General features: G+C 57.1%; 1 protein-coding gene across 2 annotated transcripts in view; it reads left to right on the top strand.

The window, feature by feature from the left end:
* The window catches only part of OSBP2 (oxysterol binding protein 2), a 133066-nt gene extending 115813 nt beyond the window's left edge, over positions 1–17253 (top strand). The window contains exons 5-15 of one of the 2 annotated variants that reach the window (XM_074159488.1): positions 1809–1926; positions 2519–2589; positions 2795–2798; positions 3002–3143; positions 9183–9428; positions 12542–12662; positions 13587–13690; positions 14057–14152; positions 14586–14770; positions 15625–15845; positions 16894–17253. In XM_074159488.1, coding sequence (XP_074015589.1) covers positions 1809–1926; positions 2519–2589; positions 2795–2798; positions 3002–3143; positions 9183–9428; positions 12542–12662; positions 13587–13690; positions 14057–14152; positions 14586–14770; positions 15625–15845; positions 16894–17036 — 1451 coding nt within the window. In that variant the 3' untranslated portion in view covers positions 17037–17253. Of the gene's footprint in view, positions 1–1808; positions 1927–2518; positions 2590–2794; positions 2799–2975; positions 3144–9182; positions 9429–12541; positions 12663–13586; positions 13691–14056; positions 14153–14585; positions 14771–15624; positions 15846–16893 lie in introns of both variants that reach the window. The other variant, XM_074159487.1, reaches the window with a different exon arrangement.
* The last annotated feature ends 266 nt before the right edge of the window (positions 17254–17519 follow it).

Consider the following 17519-nt stretch of genomic DNA (forward strand, 5'->3'; position numbering starts at 1 on the left):
CCTCCTTCTTGTAAGGCCTTGAGGAAACGGCCTCAGGTCGCACCAGGGGAGGTTTAGAGCGAATATTAGGAACAAGTTCTTCACTGAAAAGAGTTGTCAAGCCTTGGAAGAGGTTGCCCAGGGCAGTGGTGGAGTCACCATCCCTGGAGGGATTTAAAAGCCGGGCAGATGTGGTGCTGAGGGACGTGGGTTGGCGGTGGCCTTGGCAGTGTTGGGTTGATGGTTGGACTCGATGGTCTTAAATTCCTTTTGCAGTCTGGTGGTGCAGCTGGGGAGGGCGGGGAGGTGTAGGGACAGGCACAAATCCAGCCCGACCCCGTCGCAAGGGGCGACCCTGCTCCTGTGGAGGAGTGCGGGAACGGTGCAGGGAAGGAGGTTGCCAAACCTTGCTGGGAAGCCGAACCAACCGCCAAGCCAGACGGGCTGGGGCGAGGTAGCTGGAGCTGGGGTGGATGTCCTGGTCCCTCCATGTGCCGGAGCCCCGACAGAGGTGGTCAGCCCTGCCCCATGCCCTGCCCCGTGGAGGCTGCTCCGGCGGTGGTTTTGTGTCAGGTTTTGTGGCAGAGCGGTGACACCCGCGCTGAGGCTGCGCTCAGGGAGGGCAGGAGCAGGGGAGCCGCACCACGTCTCAAAAATCACAATTAATGGCCGCTCCCGGCTCCGTAGCGATCTCTCCCACTGCAGCAGGGAAAAGAAACGTGTTATGGTTTGAGAGAACCCATAACAATCTATTGTCCTTAGACAATTATTCTATCACCCAGTGACCCCTCCCCACCCGGAAAGGGGAATCGGGGAACACAAAGAAACACAAGGGTTGAAATATAAATAGATTTAATAGACTAAGACTAAATAATTAACAATAATACTAAAGAACCAGTATTAATCCCGGTACTGATATAAGCTATACAGGAATGATACTCAGCCGACTATATCAGCAGGAGCTGTGCACTCCCAGCAGGGACAGCAAATGGCGGACACTGGGAGCGCAATGGCTTCAGGAGGAAGGGAAGGGCTCAGGGCTCCGGCACCGGGGCAAGGAGTTGTCTGGACCCGCCGCCATCAGGGAGAGAGCCAGCTACGCAGCAAACTTTTCTAATTTATATTGGCTGTGACGTTCATGGTATGAAATACTCCTGTTGGCCAGCCTGGGTCAAATGCCCAGGCCTTGCTCCTCCTTGTCCCTGCACCTGGCAAGGCTCGAAAACACTAAAACCTTGAATCCCACAGAGCCTGGCTGGCTATAAAGTAAATATTTTCACAAATTCAGAGACTAGAGCCTTCTAAAAGTGCAATTTTCCCCAGCATTAGAAGAAAAGTTAGTCCTGGGTCTCTCAACCCGGGACAAAATGTTTGCAAGTGCAGGGCTGGAGAACCCGAGGGCCGGGAAATCTCCCTGAGCATCACCTGAAACATGTGGCATTTTTTTCCCTGCTTTAATCCAGCCCGGATTTCCCGGCAGACGGGGCGGTGCTGGAGTGGCAGCCGCGTTAGACACAGTTGGGCGTGCGAGTCACGCGTGTGTCTGGCTCTGGCAGCCTGGTGGCATTTTTGGAGGGCTCTCCAGCGCGGCAGGGAAGCCTTGTGTGCCCGGGGTGGGGAGCAGGACACGCGCTGCCTTCTATTTTTTCAGGAGCTGGAAATCGGTGTGGAATCGTCGTGGAGTGGGTTGGAGAGGAGGGGGCCAAGCTGTAAAGGGAGCCAGTGTTGGAGGGGACACAGTGGGGGGCAGGTGTGCTCTGGGGACAGGCTTGTGGAGTTTGAAAGGGGACCAACAGCACCTGTGCGCCTCAAACCCTTTGCGCCAACAGGGAGCGTGCAGTCTGCCAAAGGAGAGGCCAGTGATGAAGATGAAGAGACGGAGTATTTTGATGCCATGGAGGATGCACCGGCGTTTATCACTGTAACCGCAGACCCCAAGCACCACAGGTACGAGCCCCTGCCCCGTGCACATCCCCCAGCAAACAGGGTCCCTCAGCCCTGCCTGCCCTCACATCCCCGCAGTGAGCGAGGCTGAGGATGGCCCCAGCTTTAGCAAACAGGCGAGGAAGGGCAGACATGAAGCCTGTCCTGCGCTGAAGCCGAGTCCTCTGCCCCAGCGGCTGATGTGGGCTCGAGGGGAGCCTGGGCAGGGACTTGGAGGGAGATCCCTTGGAGGGAGATCCCTTGGAGCACTGGGCAGAGGCGGGGAGTACCTTGCCGTTGTGTGCCGTGACCTGCTCTTACACCTCCCTGGGCACCTCCCTGGGCTGGAGGCCCCTGTGATCTGAGCCACGGTCCCACCGCCAGGCTCGCTGGCCAGTGCAGAGGCTCTGGGTGCCCAGTCTGGGACACCCCATGCTGAGCATCCCCTCCCAATGCCCACGTATGGCCTCCGTCACCCTGTTGCTGTCCTGGCAGTGCCCTGGGTGGAGCAGGGAGATGCCCTGGGTGATGGTGGCTGTGCTGCACCAGCCTGGGTTCTTCTCTCCCCTTCTCTGCCCTTTCTTGTCTTTACCAGCCGGTACTTTCTTCCCCGCAGGCGTTCGGGCAGCAACCTGAGCGGGGCCAGCGAGGGCCACCCGGAGGACTGGAACCTGGAGGACAGCGTGAGTTGGCCGGGAAGAGTGGGAGGGACGGTCCCCAAGGGATGAAACCAGGAGAGAGGAGCAGGAGAGGAGGAGGTTGTTGGAGGGACTTGCCATCCAGGTCCCTCCCATGCCTCTAGGATGGAGCAGAGTTGGTTTCTCTGTGAGCCATGGTGGGAGGACAGATGTCAGTGGTCTGAGAGCAGCAAACACCCTCCTGAGGGAAGCAGGACAGTGTTGGGGGACAATTGCGTTGTTATTTACCCCATGCCCCGGAGAGCAGACTCTAGTGATGCTCCCCAGCACATGATGGGCTGAGCTGTGGTTGCTTCTTCCAGGAGCTGCTGGGTCTGTTTGGGTTGTGCTGGATGAGCTTGGCTTAGACCTGCATTTCTTCTGTTGCTTCTGCAGGTCTTTGAAAGCTCCAATCAAAGCAGCTACAATGAGTCCACTTGCAAAGATCTCCTGCCGAAGAAAAGGAGACGGACTCGCATCCCCGACAAACCCAACTACAGCCTTAACCTCTGGAGCATCATGAAGAACTGCATCGGCAAAGAGCTCTCCAAGATCCCCATGCCCGTGAGTGAGCGTGGCCCGGCGCCGGGGGCTGGCAGAGGGGGCTGCCGTGGTGCCATGGTTGAGTTTGGGCACAGCTCTTGGCTGTGCAGAGGATTTGGATTGTCCCCTGAGCGGGGCAGCAGCATGTGACCAGCTGCCAGCACCATCCTGAAGCACTGGCAGAGCCCTTTGAAGCCATCTTGTTCTTCTCTGCAGCTCCGGGGTGTTCTCGCTGCTCAGCTCTGCTGATTCTAAGCCCTAACGTTTTTCCCTGCAATTTATTTGCCCTGTGAAATCGCCCGCCTGCTGCCAGGGAGCCACACAGCTGGGACACTGACCCAGCCCGGCAGGAGGTTGTCCTCGGCAGCATGGAGCTGTGGTGCTAATTGCTTTGTGGCTAATGGCTTTGACGTGGCTGTTACCGTAGGGATTTGAATCAGCTTGGCTTCTTCTTTGGGACCGGTCCTTTCTCCCGCGGTGGCTGAGGACAGCCCAGGGGTGACCGTGCCCTGGCATCTTGCTCGCACGAGTGCCGGGATGACATTGCCCAAGTGCCCTCTGCAAATCCAGCTGGTGCAGAGACAAGGAGGGAACCAGGACACCTTGAATCCCTGAGGATTCAAGCGTTTCACCCAGGGATGAGGAGAAGAGCCCTTGTTGCTGATCACTGTTTCCCCAGCGTGCATCTTGGGGACGCCATGCTCGGAGAGCAGCCCCACTGGCACCCACAGTACAGCAGGGACGTGTTTCACCCCAGAGTGCCTTTATTTTCCTTGCAAAGAGTGGCCTTTCAGAGGAGGAGGTGTCCTGAGGACAATTTCCAGCCCTGCTGGGTGCTGCTGGGTTCACTCCTTGAGGCGAAGTCTTCCTGGGGATGGTCAGGAGAAGGTTTGCTGGGCAGGGGTCTGTCTGGAGGATCCCCCCTCGCATGGGCTGCTGTAAACGGGATGCGCATTTAATTCATGCAGATAAATAACCCTGTGCCTCATGTACCCAGACAAAACGCCGCCCACGCCAAAGCTCCCCCAAAACTACAGCCTTTTTTTTTTTCACAGCAAAACAGCCCTTTTCAGGTCGCTGGTTTCCAGCAGGTCTTCACCAACCCAGCGAGCGGCATGGATGGGACTGGGTGCCATCGTAAGGAATCCATTTCCCCCAAAAGCCATGAGCCCTGGAAAGCTTGGGAGAGCTGTAAAACAGCTGGGGGTGCTGGGGGGTTATTGTGGTGCTGGAAGTAGCCCAGCAAAGGATGAGCTGTAGCCTTGGAGCTGGATTCGGGGTCCTCCCTTTGCTGGGTACAGGGCAAAGAGCGTGTCGCGGGGGCTTGGCTGCTTGAGCTGATTGTATTTTGTCTCTTCGTAAGGCAGAGCCTGACACTCTGCCAGTAAGAGGGATGAGTTTGTCTCTTCTTTGTGCTATTTCCAGCTGAGATATATAGCCCAGCGCCTTCCGTTAGCATTTCTGCAGCAACATCAATATCGGCTAAAGGCGTGATGGGTACAGAAATAAGCTCAGGACGTGAAATACCAGCAGCTGCTGGTGCCTGGAGAGAGGAAATTTATACCTTCCCTATCAATCAAATCATGCCGGGAGCTGCAAAAAGCCGAGTCCAAACCTGAGAGCAATATGTTCTGCTGGTGCTGGTTGGGGGGGTGTAATTACTCCCTCCCCTCCCCGGGGTGAGGGGGTCTGGTTTCCCAGCTCTGCTGTCTCTGTAAAACATCTACACAATAAAGAAGGGGCTCGGCCCGGCATGAACCCCTCGCTGTCAGCTCCTCTCTCGGGGTGTCCGTATGGATACAGGGGCACTTTGCACCCCCCAAGCTCAGCTCCACGTGGCGTTTCTTTGGGAGGCTCCCCCTGAGAAGGAGCAGCCCACGGGGAGGCAGCGGGAAACAATTTAATCTCCTTTCAGCAGCCATTTGAATTCTCTCTCCGTAGTTTCATAGAATCATAGAATCATAGAGTTGTCTGGGTTGGAAGGGACCTTTAAGATCATCTAGTCCAACCATCAACCTAACTCTGATAAAAAACCAAAAGAAAACCATACAAAAAAACCCCCCACATCACTAACCCATGTCTCTAAGCACTATGTCAAGCTGTCTTTCTTTTTAAATCCCTCCAGGGATGGTGCCTCAACCCCTTCCCTGGGCAGCCCATTCCAAGGCTTAATAACCTTTTCCGTGTAAACATTGTTCCTAATATCCAATCTGAACCTCCCCTGGTGCAACTTGAGGCCGTTTCCTCTTGTCCTATTGCCTGTGACCTGGGAGAAGAGACCGACCCCCCCGGCTACACCCTCCTTTCAGGGAGTTGTAGAGAGCGAGAAGGTCTCCCCTCAGCCTCCTTTTCTCCAGGCTGAACACCCCCAGCTCCCTCAGCCTCTCCTCACAAGACTTGTGCTCCAGACCCCTCACCAGCTCCGTTGCCCTTCTCCGGACCCGCTCCAGCACCTCAATGTCTTTCCTGTCATGAGGGGCCCAAAACTGGACACAGCCCTCGAGGTGGGGCCTCCCCAGTGCCCAGTACAGGGGGACGATCACCTCCCGAGTCCTGCTGGCCACGCTGTTCCTGACACAGGCCAGGATGCTGCTGGCCTCCTTGGCCACCTGGGCACACTGCTGGCTCATGTTCAGCCGACAGTCGACCAACACCCCCAGGTCCTTTTCTGCCAGGCAGCTCCAGCCGCTCTGCCCCCAGCCTGGAGCGCTGTAGGGGGTTGGTGTGACCCAAGGGCAGGACCCGGCACTTGGCCTTGTTGAACCTCATCCCATTGGCCTCGGCCCATGGATCCAGCCTGTCCAGATCCCTCTGCAAAGCCTTTCTACCCTCCAGCAGGTCAACACTCCCCCCTCACTTGGTGTCGTCTGCGAACTTACTGTGGGTTCACTCGATCCCTTTGTCCAGATCATTGATGATGTTAAAGAGAACCAGCCCAATACCCAGCCCTGGGGGACACCACTCATGACTGGCCACCGACTGGATTTAACTCCATTCACCACCACTCTCTGGGCCTGGCCCTCCAGCCAGTTTTTAACCCAGCAGAGAGTCCTCCCATCCAAGCCATGGGTGGACATGGCTAGTAGAGACACCGGCAGCTCTGCCGGTCAAGACGGAGCTGCCGGGTGAGGGACAGGACAAGGGGTAATGGTTTTAAATTGGAAGAGGGGAGATTTAGATTAGATATTAGGAAGAAATTCTTTGCTGTGAGGGTGGTGAGAGCCTGGCCCAGGTTGCCCAGAGAAGCTGTGGCTGCCCCATCCCTGGAGGGGTTCAAGGGCAGGTTGGAGGGGGCTTGGAGCAACCTGGTGTGGTGGGAGGTGTCCCTGCCCATGGCAGGGGGTTGGAACTCGATGATCTTTAAGGTCCCTTCCAACTCTAATCATTCTATGATTCTATGATTCTATGATTTTGAGCTGACGTTGTAGAAAACGGAGCAAAGGAGGAGGAGGAGGAGGAGGAGGAAGGGGGAACAGCCGGCTCGGGGAGGGCTGTTTGGAAACGTGGTTAACTACAGTCCAAAGCGTGGGTGAGCCTGTTGGGTCCAGCGAGGAGGGGGGGGGAGTTTCTCCTTCCACGCCCTTCACCCGCTTCTTGGCAAATTTAGAGCATTTGCTGAGACCCCCTCCCCTTCCAGGGGATGCGATCGACTGAAAAACCCGCTCCTTAATTTTTCCTGTGAGCGAACAAATCTGCGGCACTGAAAAGGAAGAAAGAGCTTCAGGGGTTTTTACGTTTTCAGGTGGGTTCTCCTTCCTGCGTGGGAAGGTTTTGCTTCGCCGTTGCCCGAGCGGTGCCGGCGCAGAGGACTCTGCGCCGGCACCGCTCGGGCAACGGCGAAGCAAAACCTTCCCACGGAGGGTTCGCGTCCCCCGGAGTTATTTCAGGCCGGCAGTGATTTGCTTTCTTGTGCAGACGTGATGCTGCTCTCTCTACACAGCTCTTCCTCTCTTGGCTGCTGGAAGATCCCTGCTGCCGAAATCCCCGCGCGGAAGGGTCTGGAGTTTGTTTGCTTTAGTAGGAAATATGGCACTTGGCTTTTAAAAGCGGTTCTCCCATCTTTCAACCATCTGCTCCGTCTAAAATACAGTCCTTTGTTCTGGGTTGAGAGCAAGAAGTGAATTTCACGTGGTTTTGAGGCAGAAGACCTTCTGAGACAAACTGTCGCTGTGTTTCTTTCGATTTTTATTTTAATTTCGGTTCTTCTCAGAACAAAAAAAAATACTGCTAAAATAAACCGTTTGGGTTTTTCCCAGAGATGTTTGCAGCCCGTCCAACCTGGCAACAGACGGTGGAATTTTCTAACTGACAAAGCAATGACTTGGGGCTGGATATAGGACCCATTCAGGTTCTTCCAGGATGGAGCTTCCCCTCCGATATCTGCCCCGTGGGGCATCGCTGCCCACATGTTGGGGGGGGGGGCGGCTGTTGTGGGGCTGCAGCCCCAGGAGCAGGAACACCCTGAAATGGGGTTTTTCAAGGTTTTCTGAGCAAGTGCAGCCCGGCGTGGGGATGGCTTTGGTGAGGCCACATGTGGAGCACTGGGTCCGGTTCTGGGCTTCCCAGTTCAAGAAGGACAGGGAACTGCTGGAGAGGGTACAGCAGAGGGCTACAAAGATGATGAGGGGCCTGGAGCATCTCTCTTAGGAGGAAAGGCTGAGGGACTTGGGTCTTTTTAGTCTGGAGAAGAGAAGACTGAGGGGGGATCTGATCAACACCTATAAATACTTAAAGGGTGGGTGTCAGGAGGATGGGGCCAGTCTTTTTCCAGTGGTGCCCAGTGACAGGACAAGAGGTGACAGGCACAAACTTGAACATGAGAAGTTCCATCTAAACATGAGGAGGAACTTCCTTACTGTGAGGGTGGTGGAGCCCTGGAAGAGGCTGCCCAGAGAGGTGGTGGAGTCTCCTTCTCTGGAGACATTCAAACCCCTCCTGGACATGTTCCTGTGTGACCTGCTCTGGGTGGACCTGCTCTGGCAGGGGGTTGGACTAAATGATCTCCAGAGGTCCCTTCCCACACCTTGCCAGTCTGGGATTCTGTGAGGTGATGGAGGGCAGCCAAGGAGCAGCACATCCCTGCCCCACGTCCCACATTGCTCGTGGCCAGGAGGCAGGAGGGAGCTGGTGTCGCTGCTGAGGCTCATTTTGGGGGTCACCGGTGCTCCATCACCGGAGCAAGGTGGTACCTGGGGTGATGTCTGATTATCTCATGGGGATGCCAGCTGCCCACCATCCTTCTTCTCAGCTGGGAACTACAGAGCCTTCCTGCTCTCATGGTGCAGTTCAGGGAGCAGGGCAGAGCACACACGTCCTGCCTGCCTTGTCACATCCCCGCGCCCTGAGCTGCCCCGTGGGGCGGCTGCTCCCCTTGGGCAGAGTTTCCATCCCTCCGGGAGCGCATCGCCCCGAGCTGGGGGAGCCCAACGCATGGGATGCCAGTGCTCAGCCGTGCTGGGGGAATTCAAAGGTGGTGCCTTGATCTTGAGGTGTCGATCGTCTGAGTAAATGCTCAGATGTTTGTGTTTAGGGGTTTTCTTAAGGTTAAAAATGAAGGCGGGAATCGTGGGTGCGTGTGTTTGTGTGCAGGAGGAGGAGCGCTGTCATTCGTGACATTACGATGCGATTTAATCAAGAGAATTTGCATTGTGCAGTGTGAATTGAGGTGATTTTGAGAGTTAAAAGCCTCTCAGAGGAGAGAGAAGCATCAGAGTTATCACATAAGCCACTTAATAAAAGCGGCAATACACACAGCAACCTTTCCAGAGCTTTGGACCCTCAAGTGTCAGAATAATGATTTTGCAATTATAGGCAGGTTTTGAAAAAAACTACTTTGCAATATACAGGTGGAGCTTTGTTGGCTTTTTTTTCACTGAAGTGCTTCTCCACTAAATCTTCACGCAGATGCGTAGTTCTGAGGCACAACCTCCTGTGCCTTATTCTAAATCAGTCGAGAAAAAAATTCAGAAAAAAAAAAAAAAAAAAAGGGCAAAAAAAAGATGCCAAGTGCCCAGCTTGGCATCTCTCCTGCTGTGCTCACCCCTCCCTGTTCCCCTCCAGGTGAACTTCAACGAGCCGCTCTCCATGCTCCAGAGGCTGACGGAGGACCTGGAGTACCACGAGCTGCTGGACAAAGCGGTCAAGTGCGAGAGCTCCACGGAGCAGATGTGCTTCGTGGCCGCCTTCTCGGTGTCTTCCTACTCGACCACCGTCCACCGCACCGCAAAGCCCTTCAACCCGCTGCTGGGGGAGACCTATGAGCTGGATCGGCTGGAGGAGTTCGGCTTCCGTTCCCTGTGCGAGCAGGTGAGCCGGGGGCTGCCCCGCTGCTCCAGCCCAGCCGGAGCAGGAGCCCCGAGGGAGACCCAGCATCTCCTCACCCTGAGCCTTCCTCCTGCCTGAGACAGCCAGCAAATTCCTGTTGGCATTGGCAGAAGCAGGCACAGCCCGAGCTGTTTTTCAGAAGCAGGAGGACATTGTGCCCGTCCCAGTGCTCCAATGGGGAAGAAGTGGGGGAAGTGGGGAAGTTTGAGAAGACTGAGGGGGGATCTGATCAACACCTATAAATACTTCAAGGGTGGGTGTCAGGAGGATGGGGCCAGTCTTTTTTCAGTGGTGCCCAGGGACAGGACAAGAGGAAATGGGCACAAACTCAAATGTAAGAAGTTCCATCTAAACATGAGGAGGAACTTCTTTCTTGTGAGGGTGGCAGAGCCCTGGAAGAGGCTGCCCAGAGAGGTGATGGAGTCTCCATCTCTGGAGACATTCAAAACCCACCTGGCCAAGTTCCTGTGGGACCTGCTCTGGGTGGACCTGCTTTGGCAGGGGGTTGGACTGGATGATCTCCAGAGGTCCCTTCCAACCCCATAGCATTCTGTGATTCTGTGAAGGGGAGGAGAAAGGTGTCTACCACCATGCTGGGTCTCCTGGCAGCCTGCCCGGGGCAGGGGTTGTCGTTACATCTTAACACTTGAGGAGGAAGGGAGATGCTCTTCTCACCCCAGCTCCCTCATGGCCATGTCAGTGATGCCCACCAGCTCTGGTGTGGTTCCTCCCTGTTTCAGGGTGTCTTTGGGCCAGGGGGTGTCTCAGGCTCTCGTTTCTTTCTTGTTGGACTGAAAATTCTTAGTTTCAGAGCCTGGGGACAACTTGGGAACCTCTGACAGCCCCACAGCAAGCGCATCTGGCACGCATTGGTAAAACAGCAGGTCTTAATTAAAAACCTGGAGCGCTTAATGAGTTGTGACCTGTGAAGAAAATTGACTGCTTAATATTTAGCACACTTGGCTGGTCCGTCCTGGATTCCTGGGAAGGGACGGGGCCATTTATCACCCCTTGCAGGCAGGACATCACGTTGGTGGGGGCTCTGTGTTCTCCGGGGGGTGGCTGTGCCGTCTCGGGGGCAGAGTTACTGTCACGTCTTTCAGTGTTGAGAAACATCAAGCGAAATCACAAAACTCTGCAGAGGCTGGTGCAGGTCCAAGATCTGCAGAGCCGTTTGTCAGCCTGAGCCCTGTGGGCTTTCTTGGGGGGACGTTGTGTGGGAAAAGGGTCTTGCTGCTGATCCGGGCATGCTGCTGTGTTGGTGGGTGAGAAGCTCCACACGCCCCGGCAACGTGTGCTGGAGCCCAGAAACCCCCCGCACCCCGGGCTGCATCCCCAGCAGCGTGGCCAGCAGGGCGAGGGGGGGGATTCTGCCCCTCTGCTCCGCTCTGGGGAGACCCCCCCCAGTGCTGCCTCCAGCTCTGGGGCCACCAACAGCAGAAGGACATGGAGCTGTTGGAGCGGGGCCAGAGGAGGCCACGGAGATGCTGGGAGGGCTGGAGCCCCTCTGCTGTGAGGACAGGCTGAGAGAGTTGAGGGGGTTCAGCCTGGAGAAGAGAAGGCTCCGGGGAGACCTTGGAGCTCCTTTGAGTCCCTCAAGGGGCTCCAGGAAAGCTGGGGAGGGACTCTGGATGAGGGAGGGGAGCCCTAGGAGGAGGGGGAAGGGTTTGACACTGCAAGAGGGGAGATGGAGATGAGATGTGGGGAAGAACTTCTTTGGTGTGAGGGTGGTGAGAGCCTGGCCCAGGTTGCCCAGAGAAGCTGTGGCTGCCCCATCCCTGGAGGGGTTCAAGGGCAGGTTGGAGGGGGCTTTGAGCAACCTGGTGTGGTGGGAGATGTCCCTGCCCAGGACAGGGGGGTGGCACTGGGTGGTCTTTGAGGTCCCTTCCAACCCAAACCATTCTATGAGCCTATGAAATCAGGAAGCACACCTGCTCCATTGCAATGCTTTGGAGCCTTCGGTCCATGAGTGAAGCCTCTAAATCTCCCTCCTGGTGCCATCTCAAAGGCCACACTCGGTGACAGAGGGCTCTGCCCTGGTGCAGTGTTGCCGGTGGCTCTTACCCTGGTGCTGCGGTTGCTGTGGGCAGTGTGGGACGGACAGACAGACGCTGTTCCCACAGCTCTGGACTTCCCCTGGCTGCTGCGAGTGCTGCTCAGCCACCCTCACGCCCAGCAAAGCGTTGATAATCTTGTGCCTGAAATCCAGTTACCCAAATAGGATTTTCTCCTGCCAGTGACAGTGGGATTTAACAGAGAGGTCTTTGCTCTGCTCGCGTTTGTAATCCAGTGGCTCGGGGCGCTCAGCTGTAATTACAGTGGTGCAAATCATCTCTGGAGTTGGTGGCGTGGCTGTCGGGGCCCGGGGGGTTGCTGGTTGCCGGGGGTGGGTGGCGTGTGCCGTGCTGAGCGCTGTGGGTCGGCCGGGTGAGACCCCATGGGAGGGCAGAGCCCTTGGGATAGGGTGTCCTGCTCCCACCTAGGATCTGGGCAGCTTTTCCAGCACCCTCCTTTTACAAGTCATCCCTGGGATGGAGGATGTTTTATCCGCTTTTCCAGCCCCGTGTGTCTGTAGGGACAAAGCCGAAGTCTTGGCTGGGCAGGTCCGTGTGTCTCAGATGACCTGGGGACCTGTGTCCCCCAGGGGCTCCCAGGCAGAGCAGTGGGAGCTGCTGCTGATAGGAAAGTTGCTGATAACACTGGGATTACTGGGGATCTGGGCTGGATGTTGACACATCCTTATTTCTCAACCAGGATCCCTGGAGAGCAGGGCTGTGTCCTGGGGTGACAGTACAGCATCATCTCACAGCGATAGTTGCTGAGGTTGAGATTTGATGGGTAACACTTTGCCAGTGAGCCTTAGAAAGCCCTGGCCAGAGCTCCGTGCCCCTCCATGTGCTGCCCGGGGACCTCACGGGAGGTCACCCCGGTGCCCAGGAGAACACTGGGGTGTTCAGGGCAGTGCAGAGGAGCATCCTCAGGGCCAAAGCTGGCGTGGAGCTGTTGCCTCTCCTCGGAGCCACGCTGCGAGCACTTATCAGGGCTGGCTGGCGCTGGTGGCTGTGACTTTACGGGCTGTTTCTCCTCTCCCCCAGGTGAGCCACCACCCCCCGGCAGCCGCCCATCACGTCTACTCCAAGCGAGGGTGGACGTTGTGGCAGGAAATCACGATCGCCAGCAAGTTCAGGGGCAAATACCTCTCCATCATGCCACTGGGTAGGTGACTTATGCCGGGAGGATCGGGGCTTGCTTTTTTTTCCTGCAATACCCAAGAGGTTAAAGCAACGTGCCGGTCCCTTGGGCTCACGTAGGGCTCAGTGAATTCCACCCCAAGCAACGGAGGAGCATGGATTTGTGCTCCTGGTCACAGACAATCCGATGGTAACTCCTCTGCCCTGGAAATGGAAATTATGGCAGGTGCAAAGGGAGAGTGCTGTGCTCGCTGCCAGCACCGTAGCGGATGCGCTTTGGAAATCCCCTGCTTGCCTGTGAACTGATTTCTCCTTAAATGATATTTAAAGGTTAGCTCGCTGCCTGTTTCAACCCTCTCCCTGGCAGCCAGATGCAATAAGCTGCCTCCTTGCAAGGTTTTAGTTGTCTTCTGCCTGTCCCCGGGCTGGGCAGCTCGTCCGGGGGTGGTCCCAGAGCCGTGCCGGTGCCTGGCTGCTCTTGTGACACTGAGAGTCAACCAGGCAGCACATTTCTCACTTGCTTTTAAAATCAGCCCTTTTTTGGGGGGGTGGGAGGAGGACAGAGGGGCCTTGCTGGTGTTGCACCTCCCTTATGGAGTGTGCAGCAAGACCTGGCTCTTCCTCTGAGCCGGTCCCAGAACTGCAGCTGGAACAACCCCCAGCACAGGGCCAAGGAGCCACGCTGGCACCTCTTGACATGGATCACCAAGGAGGCCTGGGGAGGACAAGCTGAGTCCAAGAGAGCCCATATTTTGGCTCTCCGTGTGCTGGAGCTGGAGCAAGGGGAGGGATGAAGCCGGCCCCAGCCCCGGTTGGGGGCTGATGATGGGAGATGCAGGCAGAGGTTCTGGGTTGGCCCTGAGGAGGAGCACGGTGGTGCTGTGCTCCGGGGGAGTGTGCCTGCAGCCCTGCTTATCCCTCTGAGCTGAGGTCACCCCTGTCTCCACAGGCGCCATCCACCTCGAGTTCCACTCCAGTGGGAATCACTATGTCTGGAGGAAAGTCACCTCCACCGTTCACAACATCATCGTGGGCAAGCTCTGGATTGACCAGGTCGGTGGCTACGGGTCCGAGGTGGTGGGTCCTGCCTGGCCTTGCCTGGCTTCGGGGAAGGGCAGGGGGGCTGGAAGGGCACTGCCTGGTGTTCCCACTCACTCCTGCCACAATAGCAAGGTGTGCTTCCCTGGCAGGGACAGGGGGAAGCTTCTTGGAGCTTCCTAATGGAGCAGCTTCATGGGGCAGGGTGGTGGCACGTGTGATGGGTTTTACCCTGCTGCTGGGGAGCCGTGGGGCCGGTGCGGTGGCTACAGGCAGAAGCGATGCTGCGGCGGGGGTTGATTTGTACCTGCACTACAGCTAACCCTGATTTGTCTCCTTGCAAAGTCTCTCACTCACTGTGGTTCTGTGTCTTTCATCTAGTCTGGTGAAATAGAGATTGTTAACCATAAGTCAAAAGATAAATGCCAGCTGAAATTTACCCCCTACAGCTACTTCTCCAGGGACGTCCCCCGAAAGGTACGTATCTGGGTATCTCCTTGCTCCTTCTGGCAGCCTTGCGTGGGGTGAGACCTGGCTTTTCCCGCTGAGCCGGGCTCACGGGGTCCCAGCACCGCAGCTGGGATGAGCCCCAGCATGGGGCCGAGGAGCCACGCTGGCACCTCGTGGTCACCAGGGAGGGCTGGGGGAGGACCAGCCGTGTCCAAGCAGAGCCCGTGTTTCAGCTCTCCGCGTGCTGGAGCTGCAGCACTGACACCTGGAAGGGGTTTGATGGGCTGGAGACCCATCATGGTCAGGATGGGCCCACGCTCCCGCTGTGGTCATGTCTGAGGTCCAGCGCCAGGTCCAGCAGCTCCAGTTGGGGCACCTGGAGGGTGTTCTGTTCCCCCTGTGCCTTCTCCTTGTCCTCTGGGCACTTCCAAATGCCACCAGAGCCATGTTCTTCTGCCAGGTGACAGGGGTGGTGAGCGATGCTGATGGTAAAGCCCACTACGTCATGTCGGGCACGTGGGATGAGAAGATGGAGTGCTCCAAGATAGTGCACAGCAGCCACGGCAGCACCAGCACGGAGGGCAAGCAGAAAACTGTCTACCAGACGCTGTCTCCAAAGGTCCTGTGGAAGAAGTACCCCCTCCCGTGAGTCCTCTCCTCTGCTCGAGGGTGTAAAGCTGGGCGGGGGTGAAGGGTGCTGCCCTGAGCCCCACGGGATGGAGAGAGCTCCTGTGCCCAGCCCTGAGGTCACGGGAAGGGGACCAGGACTTGGGTGGCCGGGTGGCTTTTTCTGGGATGTGAGCACACAGCAGGAGGGGAGAGTGGGTCCCTGCAACGGGTGGGTGGCTTTGGGGGACCCTTGCAGGTAGGTTTTGGTCATCCAGGGTTACTGGTTAGGTTTTTCGTGCTGCTGGCCACGGCATGGAGATGTATTGACTGCTTTGCCTTGCTGGTGAGTCCCTGGCCATGCTGTCCCACCGGTCACTTTAGCTCTCCAGCCCTCTCTTGAGACTCTGACCCACAGCGGGGCTGCTCCCAGACACCAAACCAGTCCCCAACCCTTGGTAGCACCAATGGCTGGTCCCTGCTTTGGAGACACTCTGTTGGAAAGGTCCCTGGTGGAAAGGTCACCGGTGGAATGGTCCTCCGTGGAAAGCTTTCTCCACTTGGTGCCCCCAGTTCTGCAGTTGGGGATCCAGCAGCTCTTGGGTGAAGCTGTTGGGTGTCTTGGATGGGCAATATGGCACCCAGGGTTTGTAGGCTTGGCTCCACACCGAGCCAACAGAGGGGTTTGCTCCCCTCAGAGACACCCATTGAGGCATCTTCGGCATCTCCACTTAGGGGGTGGGAGGCAGGCCTCCCCGAAAGACCTCTTCACATCTGGTTTGGGGTAGCAGGAGCAGCACCGGTGGGGCCGGGATGAGATGTGAAGGGCTGGGGAGCTCTGCTCGAGGTGGGCACCACCTCTGCCATCCTGATCAGAGACTCTTCGGCCACAGGGAAAACGCCGAGAACATGTATTTCTTCTCTGACCTGGCCCTCACCCTGAACGAGCCCGAGGAGCGGGTGGCACCCACGGACAGTCGGCTGCGACCCGACCAGCGGCTGATGGAGAGCGGCCGCTGGGACGAGGCCAACGTGGAGAAGCAGCGGCTGGAGGAGAAGCAGCGAGCCGTGCGCCGGCGGAGAGAGGCCGAGGCCGTGGAGGCCCTGGAGGAAGGTGAGATGCTTCAGGATCCCCTTGCTGTGGTGGGCGATGTGGCAGTGAAATTGTGGGATTGAGTGCACCCTCCGCAAGTTTACTGATGACACCAAGCTGTGTGGGGTGGTGACACGCTGGAGGGAAGGGATGGCATCCAGAGGGACCTGAGCAGGCTGGAGAGGTAGGGCTGTGCCAACCTCATGAAGTTCATCCAGGCCAACTGCAAGGTCCTGCAGGTTGGTCATGGCAATCCCAAGCCCAAACCCAGGCTGGGTGGAGAATGGCTGGAGAGCAGCCCTGAGGAGAAGGACTTGGGGTTGTTGGTGGGTGAGAAGCTCCACATGCCCCGGCAACGTGCGCTGGAGCCCAGAAACCCCCCGCACCCTGGGCTGCATCCCCAGCAGCGTGGCCAGCAGGGCGAGGGGGGGGATTCTGCCCCTCTGCTCCGCTCTAGGGAGACACCCCCCAGTGCTGCCTCCAGCTCTGGGGCCACCAACAGCAGAAGGACATGGAGCTGTTGGAGCAGGGCCAGAGGAGGCCACAGAGATGCTGGGAGGGCTGGAGCCCCTCTGCTGTGAGGACAGGCTGAGAGAGTTGGGGGGGTTCAGCCTGGAGAAGGGAAGGCTCCGGGGAGACCTTGGAGCCCCTTCCAGTCCCTCAAGGGGCTCCAGGAAAGCTGGGGAGGGACTCTGGATGAGGGAGGGGAGCCATAGGAGGAGGGGGAAGGGTTTGACACAGAAAGAGGGGAGATGGAGATGAGATGTGGGGAAGAACTTCTTTGGTGTGAGGGTGGTGAGAGCCTGGCCCAGGTTGCCCCGAGAAGCTGTGGCTGCCCCATCCCTGGAGGGGTTCAAGGGCAGGTTGGATGGGTCTTGGAGCAACCTGGTGTGGTGGGAGGTGTCCGTGCCCGGGGCAGGGGGTGGCACTGGGTGGTCTTTGAGGTCCCTTCCAACCCCAACCGTTCTATGATTCTATGAAATCCCACTGGGTTTGGGGGACGAGGGAAGGACCCTCCATTGGTTTGGGCAGGAGAAGCAACCCTTACGCCTCGTTTGTCCCCGGACAGGCAAGGACTATGAAGGCTACATCCCGCTGTGGTTTGAGCGCAAGGTGGACACCGTGACAGGGGAGCTGATCTGCGTCTATAAGGGCGGCTACTGGGAGGCCAAGGACAAGCAGGACTGGAGTTCGTGCCCCGACATCTTCTGAGCCACGCTGGGGTGGCCGGCTCTGCGCCTGGAGTCACCGGGACGGACAGAGGGACAGCGGGGACACGCTGGCAGCGTCCCACCGGCAGTTAACGGTGCAAATACACACACAGAGTCAATACACGCAGAGATTTGACAAGAAAATCTAAACAGGGATTCCAAACCTATTTTTTTACGCACTAATAAATAGCATCCTGGGTTGTTTTTTTTTTTTTTTTAATGATGGCTTTTTCAGCGACTAATTAGGAACGAGGACACGTGAATCTGGTTCGTTTTTAGCCTACCATATTTATTGCTATCAGGAGTTGCTGCCTATATCTCTCAACGCCTTGGCTCTGTTGGCTGAGACGTCGACTTCCAAAGATGCTCGCGTTGTGGGGATGCCGTGCATTTGTGTGAGCTCTTCTCTTTGACATTGCGGTTTGGTTCTCCCCCCCCCCCCCCCCCCCCCCATTTGTGTGTGGACTTTATGGAATTATTTTTT

Source organism: Numenius arquata, chromosome 16, assembly GCF_964106895.1.
Source record: "Numenius arquata chromosome 16, bNumArq3.hap1.1, whole genome shotgun sequence".
Classification (NCBI taxonomy): Eukaryota; Metazoa; Chordata; class Aves; order Charadriiformes; family Scolopacidae; genus Numenius; species Numenius arquata.